The sequence below is a fragment of the Amblyomma maculatum genome, chromosome 6 (assembly GCF_055883805.1).
Source record: "Amblyomma maculatum isolate TAMU_Amacu chromosome 6, ASM5588380v1, whole genome shotgun sequence".
NCBI lineage: Eukaryota > Metazoa > Arthropoda > Arachnida > Ixodida > Ixodidae > Amblyomma > Amblyomma maculatum.
Genome location: NC_139349.1, coordinates 71,004,548 through 71,030,081, shown reverse-complemented (window position 1 = coordinate 71,030,081; position 25,534 = coordinate 71,004,548). Strand labels below are relative to the sequence as shown.

The window sequence follows — 25,534 nt, the reverse complement described above, 5'->3', positions numbered from 1 at the left end:
ACAGACCATAAGTTGACCTTTGTTCTTGAGAAACCGGTACACTGTATACCCTAAGAAAAACGTTTCCTTCCTTCCTTCTGGAGCTGCTGCGTAGCAACGCTGTAACTGCTAAGCATATTCATGACACCGTGCCTATACGTGATAGCCATGAGAAGACTAAGTCATGCACCGATTATAACTTGCTTAGCCTTTGAGCTTGACCTTGATCAAATTAAATCACTTCCGATTCTAGTTTCGACACCGAGGCAACGACATCTTGCAGCATGCCGCTGCAATCGCGCAGCCAATCAATAAAAGCAGTAAATCAATTGGTGACAAATGTGTGTGATTCCTGCCAAGTATACAATGCTCAGCGATAGAAGAGAACGTGTGCCACGCAGTTCTCGCACGGTGTTAGAATTTTAGCCGACATTTTCTGAAATTTTTGTGGCGGTTTATCTTCATCCCGAACCTTATAATCGGGGACATGTGGCCGAGCTAAATATAACCCAGCGATTAGAGAATATTGAGCGTTCTAACCCAGCGGAACCAACTGAGCGCTGTTCACATTGACGTGACCTAGCTTGCAGTATTTTATCGTTCGGCAATGCGAAGGGTTTAGTAAATGTTTTATTTAACTTTAATTATTGGCTTGTGGAACAAAGTCTGTTGGGAGCTCGTTGATCGTCTTGAAAAGCAGATAACTAAACTGTCTGCACCAATTTATCATTTACGTATTCTATTGAATAAGCTTAAAGAACCTACCTGTAACCTGCTGCGTGTCGGCAGCCAGAGGTAGCAGGTAACAAGAGGTGAGAATGATATAGTCTAAACAGGTTTCGAAAAGATAGTTCATTATTCGATGAAACTTGTCGACGTTTCTGAAGAGCTGTCGCTCTAAATGTTTCAATACATGGCAATAATAATTCAAGATAAATTACTCGGGGACGTAGATACGTAGGGAGCGGTCTATCAGCACCACTTTCATCAGTGCGGTGTTTCGTTCGCAATCATGACAGGATCGGCAATGCATGCAGTGATGATGTCCTCAGTCATAACAGCACATGCCCACCACGGGGGATTGGCCAAAGTGTATAGCAGATACTAAAGATATGTGGGCAAGTAATGGAGTGCTTAGGTAATAAGCGTTAAATTAGAACTTAAACAAAAAATTAAAAGGGAAAGAAAGAGCAATGAATTCTCATTCTAGCAAATGAATCTACCAGATGAAGTTATATAATCGTGGACAGGATCGCACACTGGTTTCAAGACATATCCTGTGACGCTTGCTCCGAAGGAGAGGAGAATCGGAATATTTAGAGGAAGGCCTAATCTAGCGAAAGATTATCTTAAACTCTAGGGAGAGAAGCCAACCGCCGGCAGAAGAGCTAAAATAGTCTGTGGACTCAATTTCTCCACAAGATCTAAGGTTGGTAAAAGATAGACCTGAATGACATAAATAAAGATTTATTTGCGGCATTCTGCGACACAAGAGATTCATGCACACCTCACATTGCCTGATATACGCGCACTCGAAGGCCGTTTCAGATGTTGGTAGTCCGCTGCAGCAAGGAGAGGCTCATGACTCAGGTAGTGGAGACGTTGAGAGCGTGCTATAGTGCATGCAATGAACGCCAACCATCACTACAGCTGCTTCCTTATTTTCTTCCGATCCTAAGCCGCTTCGGGGCTGTACCGACTGTTGGTACTAAAGTCGCTATGAGGTAAGTCACTATAGTTTCCTCATATGGCTGTTTTTACATCATGCGGGTTCCGCGTAAATGATAGCGGGCCGAAACTCTGACGCAAATAATACCTCTTTCTCTTTGTACAGAAGTTATTCATTTTCCTATTCTTTACTCGTCTTCTGTTTCTCAAACGTCACATTGGTTTTGTTACTATTACACTGCTCTGTTACCACATCAGAAGAAAATCACCAAGCACATATATATCGGAACTCGTACTGATTATTACTTATAATAGGAAGGCACGGCGGTAGACACTTCACCGCCGTGTGGGAAAATTACACGAGATGAGCAGCCAAAAATGCTTAACGATAGTAGCAATGCCGCTGAGGTTCACTGCCCATTCCTGTTTTTACTAGGGCTCCGCGGCGCACAAAAAAGTGGGCAGGAAGAGAGTAATCACGCGAGGAAGACCACGATGAGAGTCTAAAAAGGAACTGAAAGCGGACGGCGAAAAAAGAAAAAAAAAAAGAGAAGTCACTTAGAAGTACGTTGTCTTGCCAATATGGCCTATTTTTTTTACTTAAAATAATTAGCACTGTCGCATTTCTTGCTGCCCCAACTAAAAAGTGCGGCATAAAAGTGGTGATAGAGGCAGTAATAATAGCTAAAATGTTTGAACGGCCGGCAATATATTTAAAAACACAATCTCGCTGCGTCATGTCGCTTTCCCCCGCAATGATGCCCTTGAGGCGCTGTAGGTATCTGTATAAATACATATGAAATTGTATCTCTACCGCACTTCGATTTTTACCTGCAATGGCAGAGCACCGTTTTCAGACGTGCCAGAGACGCTCAATAAAATTCCTTTTCGTAGTTTAAGGAGCATCTACAAAAATATAGGATATTTGACAGCTAATTTACAGGGCGATTAGAACTGATTTGTTCGCATATTAATTACATAATCATTTTGAGCAGAATTCCTGATTATATCACCGTAATTTAATATTCTCGATTATGCGCTTTTTAGGTTCCTTGTCTGATAAACTTCTTTTACATTTTTTTCTATTATTATACACATATGTGTGCCTATTTTCATAATTTGTTTTCGACGCCGCGGCGCTCGTGATGCGAACGATCAAAATAAACAACCAAAATGGCACTAGCATTTTTAATGAAATTAGTCTTGTGTTTTGCTGCACCGCAAGCCAGTTCAATCCAGAGCAAAAAGCGAAGCCACGGCCTAAATATATGGCGGCTCCAGCGACCTCGTTTTAAGAACATGGTCCCGCAGTAAAGCGCGGGACTGGAGTCCCGCACCATCATGGCCCTGACAGCGCTGCTTCTGATAGCGCTCTTGCTGCCAGGCTGCGTCCTGTCGCTTTCCAACGGCCAGGTCGACCAAGGTCCGCAGCGAGGGTTGCTTGATGCGTTGCAGAAGCTCCGTCTGCTCAACCTCGCAAACGGACGACAGCAGAACAGAAGGTACGCGATTGCTCCGGCTCAACATCAACAGTCTCAGCAAGTGCTCGTGGACATCGCGAATGCAAGTCAAAACGTTTCGGTGTACCCTGACTTGGACTCACTCCTAAGAAGCCGGCTGAAGCGTGACCAGTCACTCATGGTGCAGATCAACGTCTTTAACAGCGCTGGAAGAGGCTGCTGGCACAGAAGGACGGCATCGCCATCTACAGCTTTCTCGAGGGCGAAGGCTGGCAGTACTCCTCCTTCTGTTGAATATGCTCCCACAGATACTTCCGCTAAGGCTGTTCCTGTGTCTTTAGGTGAGCACGCCAGCAAAGTACCTTGGGTCCGCCCGGGCACGTCCTCCGTGGCAACGTCTACAGAGCAACGAGTTGGTGCTTCCAGAGTCGATTTTAATGAATCCATGAGTGCCGTAGTAGAAAACGCCACAGTGGGTGCTCCTGAAATGAATTCATCCATTTCAAATGTTCAGAACGAAAAAGATGTCATTCACAGCTTATTTGCGCCCTCCGTGACGTTCGAACCTCCAACATCATATTCTCGTGAAGCTTCCGCTACGCTCATTGACGACCTGTCACGATGGAAAACGGGGTCCGAGTCACCTGTCACACCAGACCTGGCAGAATTGGAGCAGTCCAACCCGGTACCCTTCTTCCCGAAGCAGAGCTTTGACCAGTACCCTGCCAAGCCGGCTTATAAAATACTCAACAATGCTATGACTGTACGTTTGCGACCTCCGCCACCGCTGATAAAGGTGACGTTTCCCGTGCTGATGCCATCAAGGGATGAATTTGATCAGCCCGATCTGGCCGCAATCACCGACAGCCCCCGTGAACCAGAAGGCGATACTCTGAATGACCCGTCCGGTTGCTTGCAGTCTTTCAGCCTGGGCCTCAATTGTAACGAAAATATATATCGAGGGAAGGTATCCGGTGTCCCAAGCACTCCTTTCGGCAACATCATCCGGAAACCTGCAGTGCAAGTTGAGCGCAGGAATATGGACCGTAGCGCCGGAATCGCGACAGAGTTATGCGAATGCGACGATGTCAATAAGGCCTCTGCGAAGAACAAGAACAGCTTCAAGCCAAGCGACATGCAGGAACTGTTGTTCAAACCTCAAGATGTCGCCCTGCAGCGTCTCCGGTCCGAAATTCAACAAAAGCCTCCTGCCAAAATTTTGGGTAGCCTTCGCTTCCCGCCGCCTAATGATATTGCCTACGAGTACGCAACCACTTACGTGTACGAGGACTACGTTCCTTTGGCCTACTATGATGCCCAGCCTCAACGTCAGCCGCTGCCACTTCTACAACGACCACCTCAGAAACAGGGACAAGAACCGTCGCGTCAGCAACCTCTGCCGATGCTGCGAGTTGGCATAAATACACTGGCTGAGCCCGGTGGAAACATGTACGAGCTGCGCAACGCTACGAACCACGTTCCAGGAGCATTGGCTGTAGACCACAGGCCATGGCGCCTGAAGTCCAGAAATGGAACCAGGACAAGCACAAGCCCACTAAGGCGCATAGCACGTGACTTGCAGGCACTAGAGGCCAAGGCTCAGGAGTGTCCATGCGCCAGCACCCGAAAACCACCGTGCACCAAGACGCCGAAGAAGTGCGTCAAGAAGCGGCCGTGCACCAAGAAGGTGAAGAAGTGCACAAAGCGCTGCCGGAAGAAGACACAGAAGCCTAATGCGATGCCCGTGCCACTAACGTTCTGACAATGACCTAGAATGTCGTTAGATCGTGTAGTAATGCGACTAAATGAATAATAGGGTACAGGAATGTCCGACACCAGTGTAACGTCATCAACATGCACCTCTCTGGCTTGCTTGAAAAGTGAACTTCGAATATGCCTCGTTTATGCATTCACGGCGTGTTTTGACGCTTTGTGGGTGGTAGAAAAAAGCGCTCACATAGCGGCTTTAGCAAAGTGGTAACGCGTAAGAACTGCAATGACATATATAGTGTGGTATTTTCCCCTTTGTTGCGTAGATAAAATGTTCTATCCACGTTACTTAATTGTGATGTAGCCTGTAAATCCGGCAAGAGCAAAGCACCTAGGTTTAATGTTCTTAGAAAGTGATGCGTAAAACAAGGGTCTTCTCTGACGCAAAGTATATGTGATTAGCCGTCACGTTTACCGAACCATTAATATATAAATCGATTCGTCAACCCTTTGTTCACGCACAGCTGATCAATGAATATGACTCACTGATCTTACGCAGCTGATTAAAGCGTTAACATATGCCATATAATGTAGATTTATGACCATTTGATTATGACCGGAAAATGTGCAAGAAGAGAGCATTGTCGGCAGTTTTTTCGTCCCCTTGAATGATGTTTTTGTTCCAAGGTCAAACATTTTTAAAGACAGATGACTGGAGTTCGATTTATTTTATCACTGGATCTTTATTGGGCTGCGATAGATACTAGGTAAGAAGCAAAATGATTTGTTTAGTTTGGTAATTAACTAAACACGCTACATTTTCTCAATAATTTTTAGAGCATCAGTAATATTTGCATAACTACAGCTCATCCTGCAAATGCTATAGCCGAGAAAAGAATTAGCGGGCCTCTTAGATGTCAAGAGAAGAATGGCGAAAGCCTAGCCTTCCTCTCGTATCACTTGCCTCTCACCTTTTGCTTCTTATTGGCGTTCGTTGAAGTCCTGCATGTAATTGGTTTACAGGAAAAGCAAGGCGCAGTATCTGTCACACTTTCTCCGGCCGCGCACAGATCTCTCGCACAACTCTCGCGCACGGGATTTCGTTCCATGAGACTAGAAAGGCTTCTGCCTTAAAAACATTTCTTAATATATTGTAGCCCTTGTCACAATGTCCACAGATGTCCGGCTGATAGACAGCTTCACACCGTAACAGACTGCCACCTGGCGCGTCCAGCCAATTTGCCCCGCTTCGGCGTTCCGAGGTCCCAGCGCGGCGGCTATCAGTGGGGCCACGGTTGAAACGAAATTGGCAACGAACCACCGCACGCCAGTGTGGCGCTCAGGTGATGCCAGCAGAGTGAAGAAATATCGTGAGTGGTGAAACCTACGTCACACAGCTGGGCTAGAGCTGTGTTAGTTTGAATCTTGGAAAGCAAACTAGCGCACTTCAAAACACAGACACAGGAAGAGAACGACAACACAGCGCTGACTTCAACTGGTTTTTTCGTACATATATATTGTGTCACTCTCTAATAAAAAACCAGTTGAAGTCAGCGCTGTGTTGTCGTTCCCTCCCTGTGTCTGTGTTTTGAAGTGCGCTAGATTGCTTTCCAAGGCGATTTACCAACTAGCCCGTTCTTCCACCCTTGCTAGTTTGAATCGCCTCTCACGAGGACGTTGGCGGGCCTTGTACATTTTTTTATTTTTTTTTTTATCAGATATACTATTTCGAGGGCGAACTGCGATTCTGCAGATACAACATACCGCCTAAAATGAAATTTTTAAAGGTTTTTAGCGTATTTCGTTAAATAGCAAACTGGTTGCATTACTGCCTCTTACCCTTTGTCCTCCGTAGCTCCCAATATAGCCGAGGGCTCGAAAAAGTTTCTGAGTTGACTGCAGAATCTGCACTGGAAAAATGCGTAAGCCTGATCGTTGCGGTGTTCTCCACGAGATGTGGCAGCGAGATTTCGCAAGTGAAAGATACTGCGTCTTTCCTGTCCTGTTAACCAATTATAGAACGCCGGGGAACTTTGAGGTGTTCAACGAAACGCTGGTTTTGTTCAACAAGGACCGCGTGATTTACCGTGTGCAGTAGCAACACTCAAAAGCTTTTGTTTTTCTGCCCTGCATATTCTACAGTGTTCTTGGAATTTTTCAGACTGCAGTTTGTTGATTACCTCTCTTTACACACTTTCTAACCAGTCCCACCCATTTTTGCACGCAAATCACACCCTTTCCCGCACATTACCGTTAAAACATTTCAAAATTCTCGTTACCGGAAGTTAGGCCGACGTCACCGGAAGTCGAGTATCATGGGACCCCCTTTTGATATCTACATTATCCCTTCTGACTGTCTCGACGTCCGATTGACTTAATTCCCTTCAATTATTTAACTAATTAACTCAGATCAACCATTGTTTCACTTGCTCACCTTTTTTTTGACGCTCTGTTCGGTGGTACCGTCCTTTTCCCCGATATACGAAACAGCTCCTCTATTACAGCCCCGACAAGGTCTTGCATACACAAAACCCCACTACGTAGTCATACAGTGCTGACGCATTAAATCTAGTTAAGTTTCTAAAATATGTTGAACCTGCCAAAAATAAAAACAGTCAGTATATATGCACATAGAAATGTACCCCACAAAGCTTACATGCAAAATGTAGGTGCGCGAACTTGGAAATAAATTAATTGGGGTTTAACTCTTGTTAACCCTATTTGAATTGCGAAAGCAACGGCGGAAGCTTCTTCTGCCTGCTACATTATTCCCCTACCACGCTCTATTAGTGTAAGGTGCTATATTATTGGGGGCACTTAAGCTCATCATTTAAGAGTATGACGCGAGAGCGTAAGTTACCAGTCTTCTTCTTCTTCTTCTTCTTCTTCTTCTTCTTCTTCTTCTTCTTCTTCTTCTTCTTCTTCTTCTTCTTCTTCTTCTTCTTCTTCTTCTTCTTCTTCTTCTTCTTCTTCTTCTTCTTCTTCTTCTTCTTCTTCATCTTCTTCTTCTTCTTCTTCTTCTTCTTCTTCTTCTTCTTCTTCTTCTTCTTCTTCTTCTTCTTCTTCTTCTTCTTCTTCTTCTTCTTCTTCTTCTGCTCCTCCTCCTCCTCCTCGGCTGTTCAAGGTCAAGCGTGGCCTCCGCCATGAATATGCGATGACACGGAACCTGGCGCACTATTGCTATTACAATAAAACTAATCACGGCTTACTACAGCTCATTGGTTATCGAGTGGGCATTCTTTGCCGCTTCCCCTTACGGACCCTCGTTCGCGTACATGTACTTTGCTACTCGCTTGGATTGTTTAATAATTACTTTGCTCCTCGCTTGGACGCCAATCGCTTTACCTGCGCCTTTATTACCTCGTATATCATCATTAGCATAGAGGCGTAAGTTACCGTTATATGTGAAAGGCTACTTGACATAGAGATAAAGCCACGCGTCTGAGTAGCTAGGGGCCGCGTGATTTTTGCCTGTCAGGAGGGGAAGGAGACGCAGACGCTGCCAACTCGGCATGTCATGTGACTTCGTGACGTCACATTACCCGATGACCAATCACTGCCCTGCAATGTTACCTCCCAACTACCGCCTGTCCGAGTCATGTCTGAGATTTTTCGTTCACAAGGCCAACGCCGGATTTTCTTTAAAACGGGGCCTTTAACGCTGCCAGCGCTCATTACAGCATCATCGACAAAAAGCAAACGGAAAGAATCACGGAGATTTTAGCCTTTCGGTGCGCTATCACTTGGCTTTTATCTTCGGTTTAAGTGCAAAGCTCTGCTTTCAGGGTCGAACAGGCTTCAAAATCTCCGAAATGGGCGAGTGGTGGCCTCAGGGTAGCGTATTACGAAATTTTATGTGTGCTTAACGCACCTTAAAAGGCCAATGCGGCAACTGTGTATTCTGGATCCATTGAGAATGAGTACACGTCGACGAAGACGATGACATGGATAACCCTGCATCAGAAACTTTCAGCTAAACACGCGGGAAGTTCCGCTGCGGTGATGGAGGAGTAGTGTGATGCAGAGGGCGGCGAAGGCGATCTGTTGAGGCCGCACCGGGTTCGAAACCAACCCGCGGCCATAAAGTGTAACATTAAACTTCTCCTGGCCAAGAAAATAAAAGAACTTAAGCCATATCGGCGAATGCGGGTTCTAAACTCCCCAACTGCCAGCAGCAGCGACTGCTTTGTTATGACTGCTCAGGCCGTGCGAGGGTGTGGCATGAGCTCGTCCTTCAATCACCGTGCGGCATACCGGCCTCGGCATCATACCGTGTGCGTTTACAGAGCTTTTTAGGCACAGATCCGACATGCTACGTTAAAACGACATTCCCTCCAAACGGATGTAACTCGTCTATATCAGCAAGCAAATCCCAATTGAGAAACGACTGTCCGGGAGGTTTATAAATTCGATTTTTCAGCGATGAATGCGCCCTTTTCTGCGACAGAAACGCCACACAGGCAGAAAAAGCAGGAAAATTATTTTTGGTTTTACTGAAAGAAATAATTGGATTTAGGTATCCTCTGAGCCGCTCTAAATATTTTAGATTCAGAAATGGTGAAATAATTAGACGCGCTCCCCAAAAATTTCGTGATTGCTCTGCAGGTCTCTTTTTTATTGGTTAATTATTTTAAAAGTTCGTAGAACACTGCACAGTTGGCTTGTGTCCTTAACGATGTAATATAATTGCGGAGAATGGGATTCTTCTTTTTTTTTTTTTACTTTACCAAGGTGGAATGTTAATTATGCGAAAATGCGAGGGTTCTCGCGTTTTCGCACTCTATGTAAAAATAAACCAAATCTCCAGTCACTAACAAGATTTCGCTCTTCCACGAAAGTTTCACAAACATGATATTAATATAATGGCAATAATAGAAACCGCTATTCGCTCGCATCACGTGTGAAACGTTTTATGACAGCTGCAGCTATTATAACGACGTAAGTTATACCACCATTCCGCAGTGCCGCCCCTTTTTCCCACGATATGCTCTCCGGCGTGATTCGTTTTGTACTAATACTCTTGTAAGTGGGCAAATTCGAAACCATATTCGTTTCGTTTCAATCGCTATTCGCTCCGTATTGTATTCTGAATTGTGTACATTATTCGTATTCCCTTAGGGTGCTCAGCCACCCTGTTCATATTCGCCACGAGCATAGCGATGTTGCGAACCATGCATGCCTCCGATAAGTCAAATATATAAGCAGCTGCGCCTTCTTCCTCAGAACCATGGACGAAACTGTGATGGACGCTCCGCCCTACCCCGACTCATTCTAAATGCTTCAATGATCTTCCTTTTCAAAACGTTATTTGATTTGGCCAAGTGATTTTTGTTTCATCAAGACATGACCTTGCAATGCATTTCCCAAGGTTCCGTCTCTCATCTGTCCTTGAAACACTGAGCGCATTATACTGCCAGGTTTCTTGACGCTTGAAAAGCGGCACATGCTATGCCGCGTGTGTGCATATGTGTGCTCTACACGACCGCCACGTGGACTTGAGGCAGCCATTTCCGTATTTCAATGCGTTAAAGTCCCCCTTCACCGAAAATCCGATGTCGGCGTTGGCGTTGTGAGCGAAAAGGCGCGGGCATGGCGCTGGAAGGTGACAGCTGTAAGCTGGCATGGCCAAGCACTAACTGGTCGTAAGGCGTCCTGTCATTACATTGGGCGGGAGCTGCCAACTCTGGCCTCTCCTTTCATATAAGGGAATGTGATATCAGAATCAGCCTGACAGAACCCTTGCATTCACGTTACCCCTAAGCCACGCAGGCACGTTCATACGGCTCGGTTAAAATGGGCCTTTATATGTGCATGCGCTGGTAGCCTACGCTATCACGTCATACCCATAAAGGCGGAGCTTAAGTGGCCTTCATCATTTTTCATACTCGATTGGATAATTAAAATGTGCTACTCGCACACCTCTAGTTGCTAATCATTGGATGATGCAGTATTTTCATAGCGCTGAAGCTTTTCTCTTTCATGCTGCCAGAAAGAATGCGGACGGAAGGAACTGTACTCCCGGGCAAGGTTTTGTGGTGCCAAAGCTACAGAGCCAAAACGCATCAGCTCACTGGGCACAAGAATATAGTCCCTTGATAAATTACGCGGATCTGTTCTGGAATATTATATCATTACAGAAATACTTCTGTTATTACATCCAGATCGTACTACAATATAGACGAGTACAACGTGAGTGTAGTGCATTTTAATATCAGCACACCACAACGTGCAAATGGGAAGGCTGAGCCATCTGCCGGGAATCTCCTGAAGTGTACGTTGGCGGCTGTTGCTGCGTCTACCTGAGGCCTAGAGGGGAAGGTTTATGAATGAACGAATGCTGCATTAACCGTGAATATACGTTCACTTAGACCGTTATTAGTGTGAAGAAAGACATTTCTGCTTCGCTGGGGATTCGGAATTCATTATTTCAAGTAAAGGCGGAACTGAAACAGAAACCGTACCTGAGGCCAGATATGCCAGAACTATATGTACACCGTCCCCGTAGCCTTGGCTCCATAGCCAGAAAAACTTTTCCGCAAGTATAGGTATTTTTATGGTAGTGACTGCGATATGTCACTACTTGATGGGGTTTTCTTGGCGTGGACAAAAAAATTATATTAAGACCTAAATAACAGCAATGACTGTATCTTATTCATTTCATTTATTATTAAAAAAAGGTAGGTCATCAGAAAGAGAAACACCGGACTACATGGCGAAGATCCGCTGATAGCCGTCTGGACAATTATGAAAAACAAAATAGCCGTCAAACTAGACTATTTGGCTTCAGTAGTCTTTTGAAGGGATGAAAATGAAGTGCCACGTCTCGGGGCTGTAGCGCGCACCTCGAGCCGTGAGACGAAGCCATAACGCGTAGCTGCACGCTCGAACGTTCGCCCTGGGCAGCGCCTTAACCGTTGTCTCCTCCGTCAACTACGACTGAACGCAAGTTGCAGCACCACTTCAAGGTAAAGTAGCCCAGCTTCCTCACCCTTACGACGTGTATAGGAGCTCGCGGCAAGCGGTTCTCGCGTTCGTACAGCCGAGCAGTAGCATTCCGCGCTTCATCACGCGCCCACGCTAAAACGGTGCCTTTGTGTGCATGAGACGGAATGCTATCGATAGATGAATTAAGTTGCCGGGCCGTGAACAGTGCGACAAAGAGTACTTTTTCACCCAGCTTTCGAATAACTGCGATGGTCTGTAAACAGCAGTAAACACGAAAACGGGGACATTCGCAACGAAACCGCAATCGTGATGTTCGTGTTCACAGAGAAGGTTAGGTTGTTGTTGATGCTATTGGATTGTGTATCGGCCATTGTATTAAAAACCCTACGATATCGCGCGAGAGGACTCTCGGTTGCAAGCACCGCTTGTGCCCCGCTATTTAAGCATTCGATGTGGCTAGGGAAGGCGCAATGGTCAGCTTTCAGCATGGAACAACATTTGGATGATAGCGCTCGTCGCTGTCTCGTCAGTCTCACGCTCTTGGCTTATGTGGCGCTGCAATTTTGAAATGAAGGCAAACCGAGATATGACCATTAATTTCAAAAGGCGTATTTGTTGCGAATATAGAGACGCTCAATTTCAAAAATAGTAATTCTAGAAAAGGCAGAATGTCTGTTATGTGGCTGTGTTGCATGTGAACTTGAAATTGCTTGTAGAGTGTCATGAGACAAAAATTATACATAGTGGAATCTGTATGTAGTAAACGATGGCTCTGCGTTTACCTTTGACCTACGCACTGCGGCGTCCGTGCCGGGCCTAACACTACGACTGCAGCGCTGGGGTAAAACCGTATTGCTCAGCACGCAGGCTCGGCTATCCGCGTAGAGGAGATACAGGGAACACACCTGAAGAAATACTTGAAGCTAACAGTAATAAAACCTCTAGCGCAGCCACTTCAACCCGATCCGGGGGAACATCTGTAAAGGCCAGGATCAGCAGCCATGATTGACCAGTTTGCGAATCCGGACGACTTGTCCCTAACGGACCTAGCGCGGCATGGGCTACCCGAGCGCTTCCAGACCCTGGGCTTCTACGTGCGCGTCTTCGCCATGTACGCGATCCCGGTCTGCTTGACGCCTCTGCTACGGCAGCGCTCGTCCGAGAGCCACTGCGCCTTCATCGTCCTCTACGTGCTCTTCCTCTGGCTCTTCCAGGTTCGCCACGTTTATCTCAGTTAGAACCTGACATAACGTGTGACGCAGAGCGCGTCATTAGGGCTAGCAGGCCACCCATGGACAGTGTAGCTCACACAGAAAACTCGCCGATACACAAGCGCAGTGCTCAGAAGAATGGCTGCTTCAATCCCAAAGTAGCACCCCTAAAGGGATACTGAGTAAAAATAGAAGTTGGCTACAATCGATAAGTGACGCCCCCGAATAAAATATTGAGCAGGTTTAAATGGTGGAAACGATATTCGTATGAAAGTGGTACAACGTTCCGGTTGAGCAGAGCGATTATCGCACGTATACCTTCAGTGATACTGTCAGCCCCCCCGCCTAGCAGCCCCTCCTTTTCTTGTGTTTCAGCAGCTCGTACCATGTTCTTTTTCTCATGCTTTCTACTCGGTTCTTCTGGTCACTCGGTCCTATCTTTTGAATCCATACACTCCGCTTGATGGTTACGCATGGCGGTTTAGTATTCAGATATTGGCATACAATTTGGCCAACTGTTAAATATTTTTTAATTCACGGAACACAGTTGGAGGTACATACGTCTTTGCGTCTCAATTTCGATTTGATAGGGAGAAAATACGGTGTCACGTGAAGGGCCGTTAGTGATGCCGTACCAGCAAATGACATGCAATAAGCAATAGGGGAGGATTCCCTATTACAAAGATATGTGATATGCATGCCGTCATGTCGCTTCGGTGGCTCGACAACGGCAAGCATCACTGTTGCTAGGGCAACCAGGCATGGAGACATGAAACCAACTCACGAACTCAAGAAAGAGAGATTCCTGGGTAAGTGTATTCGCATTAAAACGAACCACCCTCACCGGGAAACAAAGCTCTTGGTTTTACTAGTTCGGAATATCCGTTTCAAAAAGTGACTAGTTATTGTATGCTCTGTTCGAGCGCTAATAAAGTGACTGGAACTCTGGTCACTTTTTTAAGCAATCGTTTAGGACAGCCTTCAAAGCATCTCACGACGGCAGCTTCGTACACGCTCGTTTTCTTTTTTTTTTTTTTTTTTTTTTTGGCTCTCACGTAGCATACAGTCTTTCTCAAAAGTGTAGAGCCCAGGAAGTCAGCTTGAGCCACTTAGTGTGGCTTCTAATAAATTTCCAACGTTCCAAATCTCTTGACGGTAAAAAGCATTTGCTTCACCCTATCTAATGGAAAAGACCCCTACTAAGGCTAAGCCAGTGCCACTGCACGGCTCAGGAGCAGACTCGTTTGTCTCTACACGTTTGACAAACGCTGTACCTTTCTTGCTTCAATGAGAGCAGCACAAATTACGTCGCTTGATTCTGCCGTAAACATCTATCTTGACAGGCTCGCAAATGCAGAAAATTCTTGCTTAAGATGGGACGCATAGCTTAATATTCACACCAAGCACACCGTTTCTTCCTTCCGTGAGGAGAAGTTCAGCAATAGGAGGGACTCTGGCAACAGCGCGGACGCATTGATGCAAAGCCACCGCTATAACTACGTGATCAGATACCCCTTAAGCTGACATTATAAAACGGAATTTTGTCCGATAATGTCAGCTCACGATGACGTGTAAAGAATGAAAGACAAAATTAACCTAACTCCCTTTCAATGACTGGTGCTAGTTAGCGTTTCAGAACCACAGAAAAAGCAAAAAGCAAAAACAAGGTAAAGTGTACTGGAAGCACAGCCGTTTATTTTGTATTTGAGCATTTCGCAATAGACTAATAATAGGCCTACTCAGATGCTCCTACTCAGCAGCTGGGGTTTAGCGACTGTGGTTCAGCGGTTGATGTAACGGAAGAAATGTGTGTAAGGGTTCCGCGACAATGTCAAAATGTTCGTTCGTTTTCAAGGGATGCTTGAGAGAAAGAGCTGTATGGACTGTATTCTGCCTCAGCTTGTTTTTCTGTCAGCGGGAAAAACTGCCCCATGCTGCCTCAGAAAGGAGCAAAGGTATGTTGCGCGTTTGCACAACCGCAGAAAAATTCCTTTTATATATAGTACATATACTACGTGAACTCTGCAGTATGTAAAAAAGAACTATTGCTAGAATACATTTATTCTGAATCAACGCAACCACTACGAACGAGCAACACATTTACAATGTGCAGGTTTAGGTACTCAGCAGGAAATATCGCTGACCTGCAGGGAAGGAAACTGCAAGGTATCAGAAAACAAAGCTTTTACAAATAAGGGTATGAACAGAATCATGTGATGATTTATGGAGACTTATTTGTGACTCCAAACTGACAAAATGCAGGGAAAACGAAAATTTTGTTTTATCCACAGGCGGTAAGTTTCCACGGCGCTCATACAGCCGGGTACCCATTATGGGACAAACTTCTCGCGCCGAATGCGATGCACCCACACAGGCTTTAGTTTGCTCGCAATCAGCACATTGGATCCTTGTCTGTTGGTGCACCCGAAAGCGCTACTCTTCTGCACTCTTTACAACAAAGATATGCCATGTTATGCGTGTTTCAAGCACAGTGAGCGACACTGGATAAAACACTAAATCAAACACGCCGTACAGCTGGCGCGCGCAAGCGCCGCAAGCCAGTTCCTCATGCCAGCGGACCATACATGAAGGCGAAGTACTGCGTCGCCGTAAATACAATATGCGGCACGGCGGCAAGGAGACATCAGCTGAAGTACTTTCAGAACTCTGGTGGCTTTAGATGCTTACGAGTTGCGGTGCGATTTAGAAACGGCCACTAAGCGCTATAACTTGTTAGCGTTTTTTTTTTCTTTATTTTTTTATATCTATTGAGTGCCTATTGATTATCTATTTGGCTGTTATATGTACGAATTTTCACTACTGGACCTTTTCAGCTTTTTAACGAGCGCAGAAGTCACCACAGTCTGCAAACGCCAAAATTTTTTCCACGCCTTTTTTTTTTTTTTGTTTTTTGTATACGCAATTCTCAACTGAAAAAAGAGCGTTTATAATCTAGAAGAAACATGTCGCCTTGTGTCATTGGTTTCGTAAGCCGAATGCATGCGGCTTTAGCGAACGTTCGGGAACGAACCTCAGAGCGGACATTGCATCGTCCGACCTTCCAAAACGATATTAATCGGTTTCTTTCAGTAAGATCGTCGAGATATTGAAACGACTGGTGAAAAGAGCTTTAATTTCGATATTCACGACAATAAATTATTTTTCCATTTTAGGCATGTTTTGATAGCGAAAACCGTTTATTTATACTGAGACTAAAAGCATCTGTGCATAGTTGTTCATAGGCTGCCACTTATATTCCACGCTATTCCGGGCTCCCAGTACTACGGAGACTACTATCTACTCCGCCTAACACTTGTTCACTCTCCTCATGCAAGTTCAAATTAAAAATCCCCCAAGGTCACTTGTAAATTAGATTCTGTCTTTCTACATCCACGGCCATGTAATAAGTGCACGTAAAACGTAATAAACAATGGCGATAATGCGGAATTGGGGTCGCTCTTGAAGAGGGTGGATGAGCAAGAGAGGGAAGACGTGAAAGTGCTTTCATTAGAGCTCTGTATTCCTTGTTCATTCTGTGCCACAAAACCATTTTGTAAGAAGCGTTATATGCAATTAAATCACCCCTGCCACCTTCCCCCTCACGGTGGACAGCGATAGCTAGCCTTAATTTGCATATTTGCTGAATATACCTAATTTCCAACGTCAGCTGTAACGTGCAATGAAATGCATTTCAGCAATGAAAAAAATTTCGTCAAACAGCGCAATTTTTCCACCCGAACGTTTTCTGGTGGTTGTATCGTGTTAGCTATTTGCAGGACAGTAAGTCTGCTAGTTTAATAGCGCAAAACTATACTTCTTTACGTTTTGTCCAAACTAACTGCCCTTCCATGAACATTACCTACCTCCCGATAATATATCTAATATGAAATATACAGCGCAGGCAGAGCTGGCCCATGTATGACATCGTACCAATGAAGACATTCCACGCGTAAATCTTCTTTTTTTTTTTTCTGGCTAACGTTGATGCAGTCCTTCCCACCAGCCATCGTATCTTTCCTGCCAATCATCCTGGCGCCACCGTTTCTTGGCTTCTCAAGTGCAGAGCTTCTGGCGTACTACACCTCTGAAACAATGCTGCTCTATATTGGGTACGTACTTTTTTTTACAAATTCTATGTCCCGTTTTCACTGCGCATGAGAAAGCGTACCATTTAAGCAGAGGCAGTTCGCAGACTCAGCATGGCGAATCCCGGCCTCGGTGGCCGCTTTTCGGTGGAGGCGAAAAGCAAGGCGCCCGTGTGCTGTGCGATGTCAGTGCACGTTAAAGAACCCCATGGGGTCGAAATTTCTGGAGTCCTCCACTATAGCGTCTCTCATAGCCTGAGTCGCTTTGGCACGTTAAACCCCACAAACAAACACTCAGAATGGGACAAATGTACTAAACTGAATCATCCTACCTGATGTTCTTGGTTGCTATTTTCCAACTACCTGTTTTGTTTAAATGAGATCGAAGTCATCATGTTAATGACCAAGGAAGCCCAGGCTGTGAACTAAATATTCAGTGCTATATACGACCAGCATTCGTAATTATCAGCATAATTCATTGACTTCAAAACCGCGTAAAGACTGAAGGGATCAATATGGATGGATCAACACTTAAGCCGCTACTATTGAAGTACGCGGCAGTGTTGCCCATATGTGCTCCTGTGAAGTTTAAACTATTATTGTTAACGTCGAACAGACGTGCGTGTCCCGATGCCAGCAAATGCGGCTGAGTTGAAACATGTGCTTGCTCTCCTGTCGCCACACCCTTTCGGTTGTTGGGACTCCCCTTTCGGTGCGCGCTCGAGAAGAGTGCTTGTAGGAAAACACGTCTCTTCCAAACGTTCAAAGGCTGTAAAGCTGTACTTCGAGCTTTAGTGAACACGTTCGAGCATATGTCACACCCTCAATTCTTGGCTATGTCCTGCTAAACTAACCACACTGTACTGCCCTGTCAATGTCCTCTTCTAGGCCGTTCTGAGACCCATGTAAGACTCTTACTGTTTTGTCTTAACCGCTTTGTCGTTGAGATGGGAATGTGAGGAGAATCCAACCCAGCAGGATAATTCAATTCCGATTCGGGCAAGATACCCTTAGGTCACGCAGGCACGATCGCATGGTTTGGTTTCGCACCACGTGACAATATCTATGTAAGGTGTTTGTGCACAGTGTTGTAGTTTACGGCTGCTCGCTAATTACGTAGGACATAATAGAGATACAAATTATGGAATCAGTGATCAAGCGCCGACCGTGTTATATATATCTCCCACATCACCAGTATTTGCACTGCCTATAGATGGAGCCAAAGACGTGCAATGACAGTGCGAGTCTGTGTCGCAGTATAGCACACGGAGTGATCGGCTGCTGCGATAGCTACGATGTTCAGTGTTCGCTTCCCACGAAAACTTCCTTGATTAGAAACCGCTCCACACCAACGGTTTTCTTTTCGTTCGATTTCGGCATATGCAAGCCACAACATTTTTCGGGGATTGGATGTAGTGAAGTAGTGATTTCGTAGTAAAAATGGTGACGCCAAAGGCCAAGGTGGTTATGCTTCACTGTTTGAATTATCCGCGCCGGGACACGTATACTGGCGGGGCAGTCAGGAGTGGGAAACAAGTGAATTTACTCGCTCGACTCAGCCGCCCCTACGAGTTATTTAGCACTAAAACAGCATTGACGCGAACGAGGATCCTCAAGGGGAGCTTTAGTTTGGAGCCATCAAACGCTTTCGCCTCATCACTCTAAAGACAGAGCTTAAGTGTCCCACAATTGGTTTTCTATAAAATGCGCATTAGAGTTTAGAACCCTCCATGGCAATAGTTTTCTAACACATCTTTTTACTGGCCTTGCAATGTAGGATACTTGGAAAGGCGATACCTACATGTATTGGAAAACTTCAAACATTTTGCATCGATATCCCATTTGTCATCACGCTCGAATGATTTATAATGAGAACGCGCAAATTTTGTTTGTTTCTCTTACGCAACTACAGTGTAGCCAATTGGCTCGAATCTGATCCTTCCAGAGGCGTCCGGCGGTTCTTTCTACAACGTAGTACAGAGAACGTACTAGAGAATAGAGGGCACACAACACAATCTTTGCTCTTAGGCCTACGCTATCGATGGCAAACTTTTACCCATCAATTCCTCAGGGTTATGTTCATAAAACGATACCCTTCACGTCGAACAGAAGCCGATAATGGGCCTAAAACCGTCCAAGGTGGCGTGTGACACCGAAGATCCTAGGACGTATTTCAATGAGCCATCAAGAGCAACCTTCATTTTTTGAGAACGAAAGTGGCGCTTCATCTGGCTATTTAGAATCTCTGGACGCCGCAAAACCTTGTGCTCCTTCACGTAATCAAAGCAAACCTCTGGGACGTCGATTAAAAAACTCCATTAAATGTCATCGCGCGTTCCCTTTCTTTTATTTCAACCGCTTACATTAACTACCCAAAATCTTACTCCCTCTTTAATGCCTTCATTTAATGCAAACCATCTCCTGCATACTTTGCTTTCTTTAAATTAAGCGCGTTTTGGTAATCCGGGGTGTCCGCGATGCCTTTCAAGCCTTTCTCTGCCCGCCACCGCTTAAGCAAGGCGAATGTTATAGAATGGCAAGAACTCTTCAATATATATTATCTATATTTTATACGTATATCACAGCCGGCCAAATAGAAAATTTCAATTTTCTCGATTTTCAATTCGAGTAACTGTCAGCGTTAGCACAGAGACCACAGAGCCGCTTTACTTCTTTACTTTCACGCAAATTCATAATTGCTTAGCTTCACAAGTCAAAAACCTTCGCGAGCTTGTCAGTCGCTGAACCACCCATTATTTTTCGTAGGTATGCTCTCGTGGTGCACGGCATCGAGGCGACAAACCTCCACAAGCGACTCATCCTGACCTTCTTGTTAGTTTTCGGCGGGAAGTCTGGATTCATCATCGGTGGCTTCGTCATCACCACCATCCTGGTTTCTATGTGGACCAACGCTGTGCGTACCGCCGCCATCGTCCTGCCCATCGCCATGGAGGCCTTGCAGCACATACAGGACAACCGGCTGTTCCACGTGCTCGAGCTGCGAACGCGCTACATCCGCCGCACGGCTGGCATCGGCACGCCCATCATGGAAGCCCGTTACCTCATTGAAGGCGGCGTCGTCATCCCGGACGTCATCCGCATCCTCAGCGAGTTCTTCACAGTCAAAAAGGGTCTCCTCATCGGGATCTCTTATTCGGCGGTGCTGGGCAGCATGGGCTCCGTGGTCGGCTGCGGTGGCAACTTGTTCGTGAAGGCCTTCATGGAGCAGATGTACAACTACCGCCGAATCACCATCTACCAGTGGGTCCAGTGCCACCTGCCCCTCACGGTGCTCTGCTCGTTCCTCCTGTGGTTCGTGCTGTCCGTGTGCTACGCGAGCGACGTGGTGTCCAGCGACCACATCTCCAAGCGGGCCTTTGAGGACATCATCTACCGGCACTTCGCCGAGCTGGGCGCCGTCACGTACCATGAGGTGGCAACCATCATCACATTCCTGTGCATGGCGGCGGCCATAATCGGCTCGCACCACTACGCCGAGGCGCTCGAGGTCGAAGTGGCTGAATCCATCTTCAACGAGACGGCCTGCGTGTTCTTTTCAGCCTTCGTGCTGCACGCCGTGCCCAGCATCTACCACCAGCGACGCGGGCGGGGACAATGCCGACGCCGTTTCCGAGGCCATACAGCGCACCACGCGGTAAAGAAAATATCGTGGGCCTTCATCATCACCATGGGCGCCGGAGTGTGCGTGGCCAAGCTCATAGTGCGCTACAATCTGCAGCAGTTCTTCGACTGGCTGCTGCCGCACCACTCCATCAAGTCGGCCTTCCACCTGCAGATGCTGGTCACGTGCTTGGCGCTGGTGCTCGCCGAAATCAATAACTCGCTCAACAACATTGTCATCTTCGCGCCGCTAATCTGCCACATGTCGGATGAGCTCAAAGTGCATCCCATGTACCTGCTCATGCCGTTCACATTCTGCTGTTACTTCGGCTTCATAGCGTCCACGGCGACGCCCGTCAGCGAGTACGTCACCGACTACGGGGACCTACTCGAGGAAGAGTTCATACTGCCAGGTATCGCGATGAAGATCGGCTGCGCGCTCATCGTTCTCCTTGCTTACAACACCTGGTGCTGGGACTATCTTTACTTGAAGGAGCCAGTTCCGCCGCTCACCAAGCAGAACCAGACGGCGTCGGAGCAATTTGTCTGACGCGCTCGCGGCTCCTTGCGCCGGACGCATCTGACGCCTGTTTCTTGTTCTCGCAGAGAGCGGTCATTATACCGTACCTTTTCGATGATCTTTTTGTTCACTCATCTTCCTAGCGCATATATCGTACGTATCACGCTTCGTAAAATCATGCAACACATTACTTTCCGCTGCGTATTCGATTTCGACCTCTGTTCTTCTTATGACGTTTCCGTTTTTTAGCTTTGTATACTTTAACTACTTGAATATTCAATGGCATTGCGAAATTTTGTCTTCCACTCGTTATTCTTACAGCAGGCCTTCATTTTAAAAGTCAGATGCGTTTCTACCGATCATACACATTTCACTTTTTTCCAACCTGCACTCCGTGATCCACGGTAGATGCTTTATAGCTTTTTCTGCCACGGGTACCCGCGCTCTTTTTTCTAATGTCATTGTGGCGCCCTGCTTGGAGTCACCTCTGAATACGGCTCCTAGGACTCTTCAAATAAACGTAATTTTCGACACAGCGCAGTTGTTACGCGATGGCTCGTCAGGGCCATCTACTACCGAGCTAGACATCGGCGGTGGAAACAAATGGCAACCGCACCCACTCAATGCCCTGGTTGGGTTTGAGGTTTATCTTTTTGTTTCTGACCTCTACAACTGCTGCAGGCAGCGTGGCTGTGCCCCAGAGGATAGTACTGCTCAAGCAGGTTAGGCTCATAGTGCGTCATCAGACTACATCCAAGATTTTCTGTGCATACAAACTCTGAACAAGCCCGTCAGCATAAATTGCACGTGACTGAGCTATAAACTGACAGAAGCAGTGCACTCTCTTAGTACGCGCGTGATTGCAGATACGAGCTTACCGCCTTCAGTTATTTGACGGTATACAAGAATAGTGAAATAAGATGCGCTGCTACATGAGGACGAAAGCCGAGACGCAATATTCAGGATGCCGGATATGCCTTCGCGAAAATTGAATTCTGTGCGCATATAATGGGGCAGCATTCCCTGCGTGCGCATGAGTATCGCAACCTTATTCGAGAACTAAATGTTTCTTGCATTAGTGCAGATGAACCGAGAAGCAGAATCCCGCAGCAGTGCTGGATGGATGGAATTTGTTTCGTTTATTTTTTGTTTGTTTGTTTTTTCTTGCTGGGGATGATGGCAAAAGCATCAATCGATGACGTGGAACTCGAGAATGAGCAGATCGTCGACGACGTATCCCGTGCGCTTGTCCTCGAGGTCTTCGAAGCGAATAAATTTCTCACGGCCGAACAGCGTGTTCCACATGTACAGAGGCCTGCCCGAGTTGCGCCGCCGGTCCTCACCTGAGGCGCAGAACTCGAACGTGTGGTCCAGGTGGTCCACTCCCTCACGCTGCGAGGCCACCCGCATCAGACACTGCACACCAGCACAATATTTGCAGACATTGGAGATACACATATGTAGAGTATGAACAGCGAAATGTTTTATGTTCATCGGATTACATCGAATTTCTATACGCATAACAAACACGCACTGGATTTGACACATGAGCACAGTCTTAGGACCCCAGTTGCCAGACTACTATTCGGTCTGGCTCTATGGCGAACGATACAGGAGGCGGGGCGCAAGAATAGCAAGAGATACGGCGGGCAGCAGACCTCACAACATTAGAGGTTGCCTGCTTGAGAAAAGAGACAAAAGAAAATCAGCAGTGAGCGCCGATGTCTATTGTTTCTACATATCAGCCATTATTGTTACACTTCTAACTACAATGTGCGAAACCACTTGTAACTATATATTGTAACGTAACGTTACAGAGAAGGCGCTCTGGCACTCTGGCACCGAAGAACACCAACAGCCAGTCAAGGCGGCACAAAAGCGCAGCACCGTTTCATTGCCCCCCTTTTTGGCAGCATCGCCTCGATGCTGCAAATGCTGCTTGATGCGATGAGCTGACCATCAGTCTCAAGAATAGTCAGCGGGGCGATCGTGGTAGGGTTTCATCCGGACGACGTGTACAACATCAGTGAACTTGCGTCGTCTGCGGCTTGAGGGATCTTGGGTCGCGGATTCAACTTCGTAAGTAACGTCGCTGAGGCGGCGGAGGACACGATATGGGCCGAAGTACCGGCGCAGCAATTTTTCAGACAGCCCACGATGACGAACGGGCGTCCAAATCCAGACATAGTCTCCAGGCTCGTAGGTAGCGAAGCGCCGTCCCTTGTTGTAACGATCAGCGTCTAGTTGCTGTTGTAGGTATATGCGCTGCCTTGCCAGCTGCCGTGCTTCTTCCGCACGCTGGGTAAAACTAGCGATGTCCAGGTCAAGCTCATCTTCGTCGTCGGTGTATACGGGCAGCATTGTATCCAGTGGAGTGGTCACTCGACGGCCGAACACAAGCTCGAAGGGTGTGAGCCGCGTCGTCTCCTGAAGTGCCGTATTATATGCGAACGTGGCATATGGGAGGATTTGATCCCAGGTCTTATGCTCTATATCCACGTACATAGACAGCATGTGGCCAGAGTTCTGTTTAGCCGTTCCACCAAGCCATTAGTTTGCGGGTGGTATGCCGTGGCCCGTCTATGACTAGTGTGTGTAAGGTTCAGTACAGCCTTAGTTAGGCGGGCCGTAAAAGCTGCCCCGCGATCGGTAATGATAACAGCCGGAGCGCCATGACGCAACACGATGTCGTGGACAAAAAACTCTGCGACTTCGGTGGCAGTTCCATTTGTGAGCGACGCGGTCTCAGCATATCGGGTCAAGTAGTCTGTCGCGACAACAATCCAACGCTTTCCATTACTTGACTTCGGGAAAGGACCAAGAAGATCCATCCCCACTTGTTGGAAAGGAGTTTTCGGTGGAGCGATCGGCTGAAGAAATCCAGCTGGTTTCACGGGTGGAGTCTTTCGGCGTTGACAGTCACGGCAGGTTTTTACGTAAGATCGCACTGAAGGTAATAATTTCGGCCAATAGTATTTCTCCCGAATTCTTGCAAGCGTACGACTAACTCCCAAGTGGCCGGAGGACGGTTCGTCGTGACAAGCGCTTAAGATGTCAGGCCGTAGGTGCGTAGGCACTACGAGTAGAAATGTCTCTTTGGATCTTTCAAAATTGCGCTTGTAGAGAACTCCACTTCGTAAAGCGTATGACTGCAAGCCACGACGAAAAACAAGCGGTACTCTACCACCGCGTCCTTCCAGATAATCGATGAGCGGCGCCAGTTCCGGGTCCTTGCGTTGAAGGTCAGCCATATGGGATTGGGTAATGGCCCCAATAAAGGGAAAATCGTCGGCGTTTTCCACTGCAGTGGAGTCCAATGGCGCGCGTGACAAGCAATCAGCATCTTGGTGTTTATGTCCCGACTTATACACAACAGTGACGTCATACTCTTGAAGACGGAGGCTCCAACGAGCTAAGCGTCCAGACGGGTCTTTAAGGCTTGCCAGCCAGCACAAGGAATGATGGTCGCTGACAATACGGAAGGGTCGTCCATACAAATATGGTCGAAACTTGCTGATGGCCCAGATTACCGCAAGGCACTCCTTCTCCGTTGTCGAATAGTTCGCCTCTGATCGTGAGAGTGTTCGGCTCAGGCGATAACCCGTTCTATTCCGCCTTGCCACTGAATGAGTACCGCGCCGAGGCCAACGTTGCTGGCATCAGTATGTACGTCTGTTGCGGCGTCTTCATCGAAATGGGCGAGAATTGGGGGTTTGTGTAGCCGGCTTCTAAGCTCCTGGAAGGCTTGCTCTTGATCGTCTCCCCACAGGAAGGGTATGTCATCTCTGGTTAGTGCTGTCAGTGGTTCAGCTATCTTAGAAAAATCTTTGACGAAGCGTCGATAGTACGAACAAAGACCTAGAAATCGTCGAAGTGCCTTTTTGTCGGTGGGACGTGGAAAATTTGACACTGCGGTAGTCTTCTCGGGATCAGGGAGAACGCCCTGTGCACTGACAACATGGCCGAGGAAGCGTAGTTCTTTGAAAGCAAAGTGGCATTTCTCAGGCTTGATCGTTAGTTGCGCGCCTTTGAGTGCTTGAAGCACGATGCGCAACCTGTCCAAGTGTTGCTCGAAAGTAGGCGAGAAAATAACAACATCATCTAAGTACACCAAGCACGACTGCCACTTGAGACCTGATAAAACCGTGTCCATCATACGTTGGAACGTGGCCGGCGCAGAGCAAAGACCAAACGGAAGCACCTTAAACTCGTATAGGCCGTCGGGCGTCACAAATGCAGTCTTCTCTCTGTCTCTCTGATCCACTTCGATTTGCCAGTATCCGCTTTTGAGGTCTAATGAGGAGAAGTACCTGGCATCGCGTAGTCGGTCGAGGG

General features: G+C 46.8%; 3 protein-coding genes across 4 annotated transcripts in view; 2 read left to right on the top strand and 1 right to left on the bottom strand.

The window, feature by feature from the left end:
- Nucleotides 1-2,950: 2,950 nt before the first annotated feature.
- Nucleotides 2,951-4,869, top strand: LOC146186001 (uncharacterized). The gene has a single exon (XM_084607967.1). It carries the CDS (start codon nt 2,989-2,991, stop codon nt 4,867-4,869), a length of 1,881 nt encoding a protein of 626 aa, XP_084464093.1. The 5' UTR covers nt 2,951-2,988.
- Nucleotides 4,870-12,763: 7,894 nt separating this feature from the next.
- Nucleotides 12,764-21,229, top strand: LOC146186000 (solute carrier family 13 member 2-like). The gene is made up of 3 exons (XM_084607966.1): nt 12,764-12,976; nt 16,964-17,082; nt 19,825-21,229. The coding sequence occupies exons 1-3, from the start codon at nt 12,764-12,766 to the stop codon at nt 21,227-21,229; spliced, it is 1,737 nt and encodes a 578-aa protein (XP_084464092.1).
- Nucleotides 21,230-22,312: 1,083 nt separating this feature from the next.
- LOC146185999 (uncharacterized) overlaps nt 22,313-25,534 on the bottom strand; it is a 46,075-nt gene continuing 42,853 nt past the window's right edge. For both annotated transcript variants that reach the window (XM_084606942.1, XM_084606941.1), the window contains exon 8: nt 22,313-22,615. In XM_084606942.1, the coding sequence (XP_084463068.1) occupies nt 22,388-22,615 (228 nt within the window). In that variant the 3' untranslated portion in view covers nt 22,313-22,387. The remainder of the gene's footprint in view (nt 22,616-25,534) is intronic.

Excerpts from the sequence above, each read along its gene's own strand:
- LOC146186001 (XM_084607967.1), top strand. The coding sequence starts at position 2,989 with ATGGCCCTGACAGCGCTGCTTCTGATAGCGCTCTTGCTGCCAGGCTGC.
- LOC146186000 (XM_084607966.1), top strand. The coding sequence starts at position 12,764 with ATGATTGACCAGTTTGCGAATCCGGACGACTTGTCCCTAACGGACCTA. Across the intron at positions 12,977-16,963 it reads TCTTCCTCTGGCTCTTCCAG|TCCTTCCCACCAGCCATCGT; the intron begins GTTCGCCACGTT and ends ACGTTGATGCAG. Across the intron at positions 17,083-19,824 it reads ACAATGCTGCTCTATATTGG|GTATGCTCTCGTGGTGCACG; the intron begins GTACGTACTTTT and ends TATTTTTCGTAG.